Genomic DNA, 14,314 nt, shown 5'->3' on the forward strand with positions numbered 1-14,314 from the left:
AATGTAAGTTCACAAACGGTGAAAAGAAATGCAACGATGCAATATTTAGTGTTGACAGCGAGATTTTTTGTGGTCATGTTCCATAAATATTGATGTTAAAAATTTATTTTTTTGTGAAGAATTGTTAAGAATGAAGTTGATGAATCCAGATGGATCTCTATTACAATCCCCAAAGAGGGCACTTTAAGTTGATTATTACTTCTATGTGTAGAAATTTTTATTTATAATTGAGTTACTTGTTTATTTTTCAACAAGTTTTTTACTTATTTTTATATCTTTTTTTCCAAATAGTTGAAGAAAGACCACTACAAATGAGCAATATTTTGCACTGTTATACAATTTATTAAATCAGAAACTGATGACATAGTGCTGTATTTTACTTCTTTCTCTTTTTTCCCAAACAAAATGCTTTGCTCTGATTAGGGGGTACTTGAATTAAAGAAATGTTCACATGGGGTACATCACTGAAAAAAGGTTGAGAACCACTGTTGTAGAGGGCGTTAAAGGCAGTGCAGTCACGGCAGCCCTTAATAATGTTGGCCGGGTGAAAATTGGGAGAAATTCAGGAATTGATTGATTGATTGATACTTTTATTAGTAGATTGCACAGTACAGTACATATTCCGTACAATTGACCACTAAATGGTAACACACGAATAAGTTTTTCAACTTGTTTAAGTCGGGGTCCACGTTAATCAATTCATGGTAAATGGTTGCACTGGTAGACTGTCGGGAGGTGCACTGAAATTCAGGAGTCTCCCGGAAAAATCGTGAGGGTTGGCTTTCCTGTCCTAGCAATGCTAAGGCGGGAAAGCCATTCATAGAAGGTGAATTCATTAAAAAGTGCATGTTAAATTTTTCAAGAAATCTTTTCTTGCGGCCCAGCCTCACCCAGTTTCTGCATCCAGTTGCCCCCAGGTAAATTGAGTTTGAGACCCCTGCCTTAGCCTATCCCTGAATCTTGACTGATGAGTAAAACCACATCCATATATCCAGTTCGCAATGGGCAAAAGTCTCAGTAGGGAAGCCCAGACTTCTGGCCACCTCTTCTAGTTCTACTGGGGGGACTCCAAGGCATTCCCAGGCCAGTTTCAAGACATAATCCCCCCAGTGCTCCTTAGGTCTACGCTGTGGTGTCTTCTTGGCAGAGCATGTCCTTCTAGCTGGGCATGCCCGTAACACCTCACCAGGGAAGCATCCAGGAGGGCTGTGTCCCTCTGACTTACTTCTGATCACTACCCAACGCTTTTAACCTGAGGTGAGAGTAGTAACGCAGATCAATAAATCGAGAGCTTTGCCTTACCACGATGGTCTGGTACCTTGACCACATTACTGCAGACACTTTGACAGCTCGGCCCGATTGGTAGAGCGGCCCTGCAAGCAACCTGATGGTTCTTGGTTCTATCCCCGGCTTCCGCCATGCTAGTCATGTCCGTTGTGTCCTTGAGCAAGACACTTTATACTTGCTCCGGATGGGTCGGGTTTGCATGGCAGCTCCCACTGTCAGTGTGTGAATGAGTGAATGTGGAAACAGTGTCAAAGCGCATTGAGCACCTTGAAGGTAAAAAAGCGCTATACAAAGATAACCCATTTACCATTTATAACTCAAATGGTGCAATCCATCCTTTTCCGAATGAGAACCAGGGTTTCAGATTTGGAAGTGCTGAGTTTGTTTCACACTCAGCAAAAGGTCACAGCTTGATGAGGTAATAATGAACACTATCATCCATAAATTACAGAGATGAGACCCTAACACCCCCAAAAAACAAATTCTGTCCATGAAAAATGTGAACAGAAGTACAACTTGCAGCTTGATGAAGGCCAAAGTTCACCGGGAAAAGGTTTGACTTAACTGTTGGCAATGTGAACAAGGCTGTACAAAAGACCGACTACTACTGGAGCACACCCTACAGGACAGCACAAGGGCAAACTCCCATCCACCCTTCAGTACTCATGCAAGGGTGTAGAGCTGGTCCAGCATTCCACGACTCGGACGTAAACATGTTGTCGAAGTTTGACTAACAGTTGTAACAGTTTCTCCAAAACTCTGAATAAACTTTCCCAGAAAAAGCTGAGAAAAGTGATTCCTCCGCAGTTAGAACATAACCTGCAGTCACCCTTCTTGAAAAGGAACAAGATTATTATATGTTCAAACCTTTGTTGGAACAGTTTGTGGAAGGCAGTTTTTTGTTCCAGCGTGACTCCAGTGCACAGAGCAAGGTCTTTAAAGGCATGCTTTGAGGAACTTGACCCAATCAAACACCTTTGCAATTCACGAGAATATATTGTATCAGGGCCAATAGTCCAATGTCCTAAAACGTGTGTCTATATGGTGTGGGTAGTTTTATAATCATGTATTATTTTGCTTTGTTTCTCCTGACCTTTTCATGTGTTATTGTACAGTCTCGTACCTGATTTTTCACGTACAGTGCACGGTGTCATTTTTGCTAAGCTTTGTTAGCTGGTCACTGATGATGACTCCTTTTGATGTTCAGCACTGTTCAGCAGAGAAGCAGAAGAAAACTCAATTTTCTTTTTCTTTTTGTGCACTGGTTCGTGTCAGCCCCCCATTCTGTCTTTGGATGACCCCGTAGCTGCCACTTCTGCCACATAGCAAGGCATGAATCCTTAGCAGGGCCTCAACTTAATGTGACAGTGGGCCACGAGTGAGGAAACTGTTGTGTCTAGCTCTTCTGCATCCCCTGCCTGGTCAAATTGTCTTTCCACTACTTATCACTCATCAACCAGCCGTTCTTTTCTTCCTGGACAACGAGGCCTTAAAAGGAGAGGTCATAACAACAGCTGCAATACTAAGGCCAGGCTTGACTCAATCGTTGAGTATCAATCTCTCATATGTTTGCCTCCGGACAACGGAATTCCTCATCCTCTGCGCCATCGCTGTCACATCTTCGCCTCGAAAATCCCTTTTCATTTCTCGCCAGTCTACTTTCCCATCATCACCACCCCCCATTCCACACAGTCTTGTGCCCACATTCCTGGAGGACTGCATGCCCAGGCAGTGAAATGGGACACGGGCGAAGAGAGAAGGGACGAGCTCTTTGAAGCTGACCTTCACTTTAATGATATATGAGCGCCTCCTTCCCTGTGTGTGTTGTCAAAGCTTGACATTGCAACACTGGAATACAGTAGGGCAGCTGTCAATGTATGAGCTCACCTCCCTAACTTGTACAGTTGGCATGTAAATGGACATTTTGCCAACTCATTCAGACAAAACAATGTGCAGCCTGTCAGACTTTTATGTGCCCGATTGAAAGCAAGATCAGACTACTTACTTAACTGTAAAGTCAGATTACACAGATCTTATCCCTTAAGACAGTGGTGTTCAAAGTCCAAACCAAGGGTCATTTTTTTCTTTCTTTACCCTTTTGTTGTGGGGCAGACTAGCTCGTACATGCACATGCATCCTCCACTGTTACAATTTGTAATACAAATTACCGTATTGTTTGAACTTATATCTGTCAGTGGATAAAAACTGGGAGCGATAAAAACTACAACATTGCTGGCGCAGAAAATACACAGTCGAAGTGGAGGCACGTAAAGAAGACCGCCCACAAAATGGCGCATCCTGAAGAGAAAGCGGCTTGAAGACTGTCTGTAAAAACATAATCCATTCAAGATTTTGACCGAAGAACCACCCTTGCATTTAGACCACAAGGAAGTGCTTTAAATGTAACAAAAAAATCATAATATGACCCCTTGAACTGATAAAATTTTAGCCTCTCAGGCTCCTTCATAATATTCTGGTAAGGGTCATATTTCTTTTCATTCCAGCAAAAAACAAGCTGATCTTAGCAAATGGCCCCCATGCATGACTTTGTAGTTTGAAAAAAGCACAACTTTGCTGGTATTATTGTGTTATACTATTGCTAGTTGCAGAGAAAAAGTGTTTTCGTCGGCACAATCGTGCTAACCATGTTTTTCAAGTTTTTGCACAACATATCTTGCCATCTGGCTGCGTTCAGGTGAGCACGTCCTCCAAAGACGCTTGAGCATAATCAGATCGGGCACAGGAGAAGGAAGCTGTGCTATTTAGGTGCAGACAAAAAGTGTGTATTCACTCTCCCATACATCCCTATAGTGTAAACTGCCTCCTTATTGAAGTGGTTCCTTTGCTTGCTGGCCTCTCAAGCAACCGGGACACCCAGTGGGTCTCTGCCTGCAGGGCGAGCCTCGCAAACACGCAGCAATAAACGCGCTATAATACAACAGTGGGTGTCCCTCAGGGCCTTTATCATTCAAATGTGTGGCCTTTCTGGGTCCTACAGCGGAAGGCCGCCCTTTCAGTTTGGAGAGAGTCAGGGTGATTATTGCCAGTGTAAGATGGACTCTCCAAAGAGGTCTGCCATTGTTCTCCTCTGATCCCACGAGCCAAGATCAGTCTTTAATTCCACACCCTTGGTAGTCCCACACATTGAAGCTATCTTTTTCTGCAGCTGCCCCAAATCTCCCCACTCTTACCGGCTGTATTTTGTCTTTTAATCCCTCCAGGAATGTGGCTTTGGTTACGGAGAGGATGCACGGTGTGTGCCGTGTCGGACCAGTCGCTTCAAGGAAGACCGTAGCCTCCAGAAGTGTAAGCCCTGTTTGGACTGCGGAGTCATCAACCGCTTCCAGAAGAGCAACTGTTCCACTACCAGCAATGCTGTGTGTGGCGAGTGCCTTCCCGGGTGAGAGGACAAACACGTTTCATCATCATATTTTTTTTCAATGTTTAGGTTTAGGGGCTAAGGATTGCATTCACAGCACTCACACTTGTCTCATCTTAAAGGGGAACATTATCACAATTTCTGAAGGGTTAAAACCAATAAAAATCAGTTCCCAGTGGCTTATTTTATTTTTCAAAGTTTTTCTGAAAATTTTACCCATCACGCAATATCCCCAAAAACGGCTTCAAAGGGCCTGATTTTAACCGTCGTTATATCCACCCGTCTATTATCCTGTGACGTCACAGCGTGATCACACAGAAACAAACATAGCTGATAGCACAAAAAGTAATAGCGATATTAGCTCGGATTCAGACTCAGATTTCATCGCCGTAAGGAATTCAACAGATTACGCAAGTATTGAAACGGATGGTTGGAGTGTGGAGGCAGGTAGTCGAAACGAAATTGAAGAAGAAACTGAAGCTATTGAGCCATATCACGACAGACAGCGGCACGGGAGGAAGCGAGGACGAATTCGGCGATCGCCTTCTAACCAACGATTGGTATGTGTTTGTTTGGCATTAAATGTGGGTGGAGGGAAAGGCTGGATGCAAATATAGCTACAAATGAGGCATAATGATGCAATATGTACATACAGCTAGCCTAAATAGCGTGTTAGCATCGATTAGCTTGCAGTCATGCCGTGACCAAATATGTCTATAATTATCACACTCCACATAAGTCAATAACATCAACAAAACTCACCTTTGTGCATTCATGCACAACCTTATAAGTTTGGTGGACAAAATGAGACAGAAAAAGAAGTGGCATAAATCATATCCAGGGGTTTACCTCACTCGTCTGCGGGAACAGACTGCCGTCGTCCCTGAATAGCTCGCACTTGGGCAGATTCAGCGGTTGTCTATTTTCCAATATTGCAGATTTCGTTGACTTTATCGTTGGAAATGCATCTGCTTTGAGTGAATATCCACACATTCTTGTGTGGGTATCGGAAAAATAACAGAGCTGATTTGACTTGGTGCGTGTAATAAGATTGAGAAAATGGCGGATTGCTTCATGTTGTGACGTCACGGGTGAAAGGTCAACGCTCGACAGGCTATCAATTGAAAGGCGTTTATATCACCAAATTCACCCTTTTAGAGTTCAGAAATTGGTCAAAAAAAACATATGGTCTTTTTTTGCAACATCATGATATATATTGACGCTTACATAGGACTGGTGATAACGTTCCCCTTTAATGACCACTTTTACTGTCAACAGATTCTACAGGAAGACAAAACTTAGTGGCTTCAAAGACATGGAGTGTATACCTTGTGGAGACTCGCCGCCTCTGTATGAGCCTCACTGTAAGCACATTTCCTAGCTTCTCAACACTCTAAAATGTTCAAATACATCCAATTTCTACTACTATGACAATACCTGCCATACAAAAAAGATGCAAGCGGGTCAAGCAAGACTCAATTACATTCTCTGAGCTAATGATTCCAGGTTTGCTCATCAAACAAAAAAGGCGAGTCAACTTTTATTATATATTTTGGAAGTAGTGCGACTTCCTTTTTGTAGAGGACGTGGCAGCTGTTTCCGAAGAGGCTATTTGGCAGCCTTTGGTTCAGGGCAGTCCTGGCCAGGTTTAGCGCCTATGTGTTAAATAAATTGAGACGGCTCTGTGATATCACACAATCCCCCGAGAAAATTATTTCATCTTTGTGTGCTTTTCATTGCAACATTGATGTTTGCCTTGGCTTTCCTCTGTGGGCTTGATGGTCCAGCTATGCAGCTTCCAATGGTGATACTGGAGGAAGGCCTGCGAAACAAAACAGCCATTGTCTAAGGACATAGCTGGCAGTTAGCTCCTACAGGGACTCTGAATGGAGCTTCCCCAAAGCCTTGCTCCCTCGGTCTGAGTGTTATCTTGAGGAGGGTGATGAAAAGCGAAAGGGTAGATTATTCTAATAGGCCTCTCATTGGCCTGAGGCCGCATTGCAGCTGTTCAGGGGAGGCAGTCACCCTCTGGCGTGGACTGTAAATCTTAAAGCAGCCCTTTTCTTTCTCCTTGCTTTCCCCAGTGACTTTTTTTAGGCCAAGTAAAAACAAGATTGTGTTTTATGGAGTCTTCTAATGGGTTTCATCTGCTGGAGGTTTTCACTGTCACTGTAGAGCAGATCATACAAACGCATAAATTGTCCTTATCAGACCTGCATGCATCCAGCTTGTGTGTATTGTTGGATTTATGCAACTGCCCAATGGTAGCTTCTGTTGCACTCATAAAGATGGACAATGTAAATTAATGTATTTTCAGTTTTATGATGTGAAATATGACAGAGCAAACTGAATTCAACATAGCTGCAGATTCCGTGTGACCTCTTGAGCAAACTACCTTACATCCCGACCCAAAACCTGAACAATCCATCTTCAAATCCATTAAGTTAGATCAATACCAAGATTTAAATTGCGGCAGCTTTAAAACTTTGTTACAAATCAGAGATGCCACAAAACCTGACACGCTGGAGAGCATTCCTTGCTGAAGTGCCTAACAGCAATCCAAACCACAGCCTCTAATTTTACAAAAACATGTTTACCAGTCGCTAACGTGTTAGTGCTTGATATTGCCATCAACATTTCAAAACGCTACGCCTATCACCACCAAGTATACACTTTGGCGTGACCTCATTTGAGCAGGACATATTTTTTAATTTGCTTTCACCTTTACAAACACGACTCATAAAAGTAAAGCATTTAGATAACTCAACTTCTCTTGGCTGAGATCACGTTCTTCTCTAGACCACAAAATAGCTGCAATTGGGATAGGTTGATTGGCAACACTAAATTGTAGGGGTGTGGGAAAAAATCGATTCGAATATTAATTGCGATTCTCACGTTGTGCGATTCAGAATCGATTCTCATTTTTAAAAAATCCATTTTTTTTAATTTAATTTTTTAATCAATCCAACAAAACAATACACAGCAATACCATAACAATGCAATCCAATTCCAAAACCAAACTGCAATAAACAGAGCAATTGAGAGGAGACACAAACATGACACAGAACAAACCAAAAGTAGTGAAACAAAAATGAATATTATCAACAACAGTATCGATAATAGTTATAATTTCAGCATAACAGTGATTCAAAATCCCTCATTGACATTATCATTAGACATTTATAAAATTTTCTAAAAAGAACAATAGTGTCACAGTGGCTTACACTTGCATCGCATCTCATAAGCTTGACAACACACTGTGTCCAATATTTTCACAAATATAAAATAAGTCATATTTTTGGTTCGTTTAATACTTAAAACAAATTTACATTATTGCAATCAGTTGATAAAACATTGTTCTTTACAATTATAAAAGCTTTTTACAAAAATCTACTACTCTGCTTGCACGTCAGCAGACTGGGGTAGATCCTGCTGAAATCCTATGTATTGAATGAATAGAGAATCCTTTTAAATCGGGAAAAAAATCGTTTTTGAATCGAGAATCGTGTTGAATTGAAAAAAAAAATCGATTTTGAATCGAATTGTGACCCAAGAATCGATATTGAATCGAATCGTGGGACACCCAAAGATCCGCAGCCCTACTAAATTGGCCCTAGATTGTGAATGTGAGTGTGGATGGTTGTTTGTCTATCTGTGTTGGCCCTGCGATGAGGTGGTGACTTGTCCAGGGTGTACCCAGCCTGCTGACCTATTACAGCTGGGATAAGCTCCAGCCACCCCCGCTACCCCGAGAGGGAGAAGCGGTAGAAAATGGATGGATGGATAAATCAACAGTACCTCGGCTGGTTGCTGTGAAATCATGTACTCCATTTTGTCTCATTTGCTTGAAGATGTGATTAATTAACAATCAATTTTTTGTCGACCTGTCCTTCCGAATGTTTTTACAGATTGTGCAGGTGTTTTAGGCTGTTTTAATGAGGGGGTGCCCAAAATGTGGCCCGGTGGCTATTGTTGGCTCCTTTTTTATTGGCCCGCGACTTAAAATAAAAATAAAATCAATGCATAATTAGTGATATAAAATAAAATATTACAGTAAGTTGCTTTGTTAACAATAACCCAAAGCCAATATGCCCGTGTTTTTGTTAAGATACTGTAGCTTTGCATATATTAGCCAATATTAGATTGGTTTTAGCATCTTTAATGTAAAAAATGTTAGGGGTGTCCCGATCTAATATTGATATCAGTCTGTGAAATAACAATATCGAAATATATCGGTTTATAAACTGTCCTGTAGGGCTGCACAATTAATCAACATATGAATCGCAATTGAGGTTTTGATTTGTGCGATAATGTATCTGGCATATGAGTGACAGACATGTTTGCCAATGTGAATTGAGTCTCGCTTTTCCTCGTCTCTCGCTTCAAACAGGGAAAGAGGGAAAAAGTGGCCTCACTCATTGCATTGCTCTCAGCCCCTGAGAACGTTTATTTTATAGTAGAATTAACTGAACGCAGTGAGCCCTCTTTTAGTCATCCACCACCTTTGTTTTGGTGGGCGGAGAGCGAGACTGCCAGCTTTAAACACACAGGAAGCACGGACAGGGAGCTTTGCGACTCGCTAGTTAAGCTAAGTATCAAATATTCAGAGGAAAACAATATGATTATATTGCCAAATGTCCCGTAGGATGGGCAGCATGAGACCATCAACAGGGACAAACAAGCAAGAATGTTGTGATGGGAAAAAAAAAAAAAAAAAAAAAGACAAACTAACCTAGTTATTCCAACGGTAAAAATATGCACTTTAAGATGTTCAATATTTATTTGAGTTACATTTTTGCTTACGGGAATGATAGTCAATTTTATTTTATCACTTTATTTATTTAGGATAAGAGTTATTTATCTTCCAATTACAGATCAATGGTAAATAATTCTACAGTAATGAGAAATACAAGTTTATGTCCCTTTAAATGGTAACTTGCTTTATTATTATTTACATTACATAATAAACAATGTATAGTTTTTATTGGTTATTTATTCAGTTTACCAGCATGATGTAAACAAAAGCTCTGAGTCCGTCTGCATAAAGCCAAATATTTTTTCAAAGTAAATTATTGCATATTGTTCTAATGTGTGGCACCTTGAGACAAGAATACGTTGATTCACAGTCTAAAAGTAACATGTTGTCCTTCACTCGCTATTTTCGCAGTTTTATGCTATTTGTGATTTTGAAAAGAAAAATTGCATTTAGGTTTTTCCTCAAAATTGTGCAGTCTTACTTTCCTGACCCATATGCGCGAATAATATTGTTGATGTAGGTTCCCGTCTATGCTGTAGAAATGTACTTTACAACACTGAAATATTTATTTTGTGGCATTATTTGTGTATACAGCTTAAGTCCATTCAAATAAATACATGTTATCGGAATAATAAATTGATGAAGCCTATTCTAACATTCTGCACAAAAAAAATTAAAATAAAAGTATATGTGTACTATGATTTGCGCTGATATTATATTGGATCAAAAATCGGGGGACACTCTTACATAATGGATCCTCTGTGGAAAAAAACATTTGGACTTGCCTAAATTACAAAATGAAAAATTCCTGAAATGCTCCTCGTGTTCAAGACTTGTCTTTACGACCATGTTAACCAAGTCCAATTCAGTTCCTTCTACATGAGAAATGACCCCGTTGTAAAGAGAGAGCTCTGCAGTCATCTTTTGGAGTTCAGGGTCGCTCACTTTTTCTGGGAGTGATGTGTTTCAAGGGTTTGCAAAGGCACAAATCAAAGTCCCAGGCGGGAGGCAGAGGGGGAGTCCATATGAAAGACTGTGCTTTATGTGGAGATACTATCAGCAGGTGAGCGCTCTTCAATGCACCGGTGTTTATTTGCTGCAGCTGCTTGGCTTCTGATAACAGACCGCCTTTTGTGCCGTGAGAGCAGATGATGTTCTTCTTGGAGGGGTTAGATTTAACCTGGACAATAGCCACTTCAAACACACTTGTCAAATAAAGACCAATGATGCTTGTCTACAAAGGACATCCTGGTGTAACTATATTTGTAATGATCAGCTCAGCTGGAGTATTACAGAATATCACATCATTGTCTTGTTTATGATTGAATGTTTCCGTGTACAAGGAAGGTACTGCTGTTTTTTATTTTTTTTCGGCAACTGAAACTGTTCATGAGCAGGAAGTATGATTTGAATTGTCTTCTCTGCAGCCTGCAAAGTTCTGAATGGTTTAAACTTTGTTTTTATGGGGAATGTTGAAACACCCTTATCCCCTATTTGGCTGAATAACCACACTACCCAAGGTTGGAGCACTGTTTACATTACGTAACACAATGTGTGCCTACTGGTGTGCGCTCCTTGAAGACTTTCTCACGTTCTTTTCCTCTGCCTCTCCTAATTGATTTCAGCCTTACGCACTGGCAGCTGATCAGCTTTCTCTTGCAGAAAATACTTAACATTTAAGCAGGAATTCTTTAATAAAAAAAGATATAACGGTAATTACTGGAAATGATGGTAGAAACGCAGCAAAAGACACCCATTGTTCTCTGGTCCCATACCGGTCACTCAGCCCCTCTACTAAGTCTCTCGCTCTCAACCCAACCAGTCAAGCCACCGAGCCTAAGTTTTTTTCTCGGTTTAGCTCGGTTGGTAGCGCGGCCGTGCCAGCAACTTCAGGGTTGCAGGTTCGATTCCCGCTTCTGCCATCCTACTCACTGCCGTTGTGTCCTTGGGCAAGACACTTTACCCACCCGCTCTCAGTGCCACCCACACTGGTTTGAATGTAACTTAGGTATTGGGTTTCACTATGTAAAGCGCTTTGAGTCACTAGAGAAAAAGCGCTATATAAATATAATTCACTTCACTTCACTTCTTGGGGTGTCCGATACAACTTTTTACTTCCGATACGATACAGATATTGGAGCCTTGAGTATTAGCTAATACCAATCTTGATTATTATTAGCTATTATTTAGCAATTTGGAAGATTAAAAAAAGGTATGGGGAAAAATACTTAACCTATTTACTATAACCTACTCAGTGGCCTAGTGTAGTGGTTCTCAAATGGGGGTACGTGTACCCTTGGGGGTACTTGAAAGTATGCCAAGGGGTACGTTAGATTTTTTTTTAAATATTCTAAAAATAGCAACAATTCTAAAATCTTATAAATAGATTTATTGAATACTTCAACAAAATATGAATGTAAGTTCATAAACTGTGAAAAGAAATGCAACAATGCAATATTCAGTGTTAAAACCTAGATTTTTTTGTGGACATGTTCCATTAATATTGATGTTAAAGATTTCTTTTTTTGTGAAGAAATGTTTAGAATTAAGTTCATGAATCCAGATGGATCTCTATTACAATCCCCAAAGAGGGCACTTTAAGTTGATGATTACTTCTATGTGTAGAAATCTTTATTTATAATTGAATCACTTGTTTATTTTTCAACAAGTTTTTAGTTATTTTTTTTATCTTTTTTTCCAAATAGTTTAAGAAAGACCACTACAAATGAGCAATATTTTGCACTGTTATACAATTTAATAAATCAGAAACTGATGACATAGTGCTGTATTTTACTTCTTTCTCTTTTTTTCAACCAAAAATGCTTTGCTCTGATTAGGGGGTACTTAAATTAAAAAAAATTTCACAGGGGGTACATCACTGAAAAAAGGTTGAGAACCACTGGCCTAGTGGTTAGTGTGTCCGCCGTGAGATCGGTAGGTTGTGAGTTCAAACCCTGGCCGAGTTATACCAAAGACTATAAAAATGGGAACCATTACCTCCCTGCTTGGCATTCAGCATCAAGGATTGGAATTGAGGGTTAAATAACCAAAAATGTTTCGCGGCCACTGCTGCTGCACACTTCTCCCCTTACCTCTCAGGAGGTGAACAAGGGGATGGGTTCAAATGCACAGGACACATTTCACCACACCTAGTGTGTGTGTGACAATCATTGGTCCTTGAACTTAATTAACTGTCTGGAATTGACGTATGATGTCTTTGAGTTATAGTCATCAATGAATCATTGTTTACCTATATAGCCCTAAATCACAAGTGTCTCAAAGGGCTGCACAAGCCACAAAGACAGTAGAGTGTTAATTGTCTTTTGTGACACTTAGTGGCCAAAACAATATGCTAATGCAAAGGACGCATACACAGCCACCCACCTACCCCCCCTCTTGGACGCTCTGATCACAATCTTCTGTGTGCAAAACACTGTGCCCTCCAAGATGGTCCGGTGTTTTCCCAACAATAAACCCTGACTCAGCACTGAGCTGAAGGCCCTACTAAATGAGACGGAATGGGCTTTCGCCTCAGGAAACAAGGAGGAGCTGAGGAGAGTCCAGCGGGATCTTCAATATAAAATCAAGAGGTGTAAGAAGGACTAGTGTGGACCAGCCTGAAACTGATTTCAGGTCATGGAAGAGGTGGAACTGGTCACTAGGCTTCTGGCGACCAAGAGTGGGCCAACAAACAATGTTTATTTCAACAGGTTTGACTCTGGCCCCACTGCAACCCCTTCACATCCACGCCACACTTGCCTCAACCGTTTACACCTCAGCATGGTCCACACCTTCCTAACAAACCCCTCTCAGTCAGCCCAGTTCACCACACTGAGCCATCATCCACCCAACACTCCATTAGTCTGAATCAAATAAGGAGGTAGTTGGGAAGGAACAAGATCATTAAGGCTACAAGCCCAGATGACATCAGTTCTAGGCTACTCAAGGAATGTGCGGACCAGTAAACTGTTGTGGTCCATTAAATTTTTAATTTAAGTCTCAGCCTGGAAAAAGTTTCTACACTCTGGAAGAGCTCCTGTGTGGTTCCAATCCCTAAAACACCTTATCCCAAGGAGCCAAACCACTTCAGACCAGTTGTCCTGACCTCCCACCTAATGAAGACCATGGAGTGGTTAATCCTCAGCCACCTACGCACGCAGACAGCGGCAGCATTCTAGTTTGCTTAATATAAAGGCATCGGGATGGGTGATGCTATCGGGCCCTCGCCCACCTGGAGACTGCAACAAGTACGGTGAGAGTCATGTTCTTTCACTTCTCCGTTGCTTACAACACCATCCAGCCCGCACTGCTGCTGGTGAAACTGGAAGAGGTGAGAGTGGACCATCACCTGACTGCATGGATAATTAACTACCTCATTGACTGGCTACGTGACTGTTCTTCGGGTGTGGTAGTGTGCAGCATTGAGGCTCCCCAAGGGACAGTGCTGTCACCTTACCTGTTCACGCTCTATATCTCAGACTTCAGGTCTTTTCTACCCACAGCCATAAGACTTTTCAACGCACTTATGTGATCAATGTGATGTTTTTTTTTTTTTGCGGTGTGCAATACCGACGTTAGTGTTTTTTTGGTTTGTTAAGTAAGTTTAATGATGCGGACACATTTGTTACTGAATACTTTAATACACTTCTGACTTGGAGACTTTGCATCTGTGGGTAATTTGGAACTAAAATTATTTTATACTTGTTTTACTGAAAAATGTGCTGTTTTATATTGCTATACTGTTCAATTAAAGCAGCGCTTCTCAATTATTTTCTGTCACGTCCTCCTTGGAAGAAGAAAATATTTTGCGCCCACTCACTCTCCACCGTGACTATAAATAGTATAATTTGTCTGTAATATTGTTATAACTTTACCTCTGCATAACATTATAA

The 14,314-nt window shown here is 41.0% G+C and overlaps 1 protein-coding gene across 2 annotated transcripts in view; it reads left to right on the top strand.

Annotated features, from left to right (window-relative positions):
* The window catches only part of LOC133536767 (tumor necrosis factor receptor superfamily member 19-like), a 32,737-nt gene that overhangs the window by 11,025 nt on the left and 7,398 nt on the right, over positions 1 to 14,314 (top strand). For both annotated transcript variants that reach the window (XM_061877291.1, XM_061877292.1), the window contains 2 exons: positions 4,509 to 4,687; positions 5,945 to 6,030. In XM_061877291.1, the coding sequence (XP_061733275.1) occupies positions 4,509 to 4,687; positions 5,945 to 6,030 (265 nt within the window). The remainder of the gene's footprint in view (positions 1 to 4,508; positions 4,688 to 5,944; positions 6,031 to 14,314) is intronic.

The sequence above is a fragment of the Nerophis ophidion genome, linkage group LG18 (assembly GCF_033978795.1).
Source record: "Nerophis ophidion isolate RoL-2023_Sa linkage group LG18, RoL_Noph_v1.0, whole genome shotgun sequence".
NCBI lineage: Eukaryota > Metazoa > Chordata > Actinopteri > Syngnathiformes > Syngnathidae > Nerophis > Nerophis ophidion.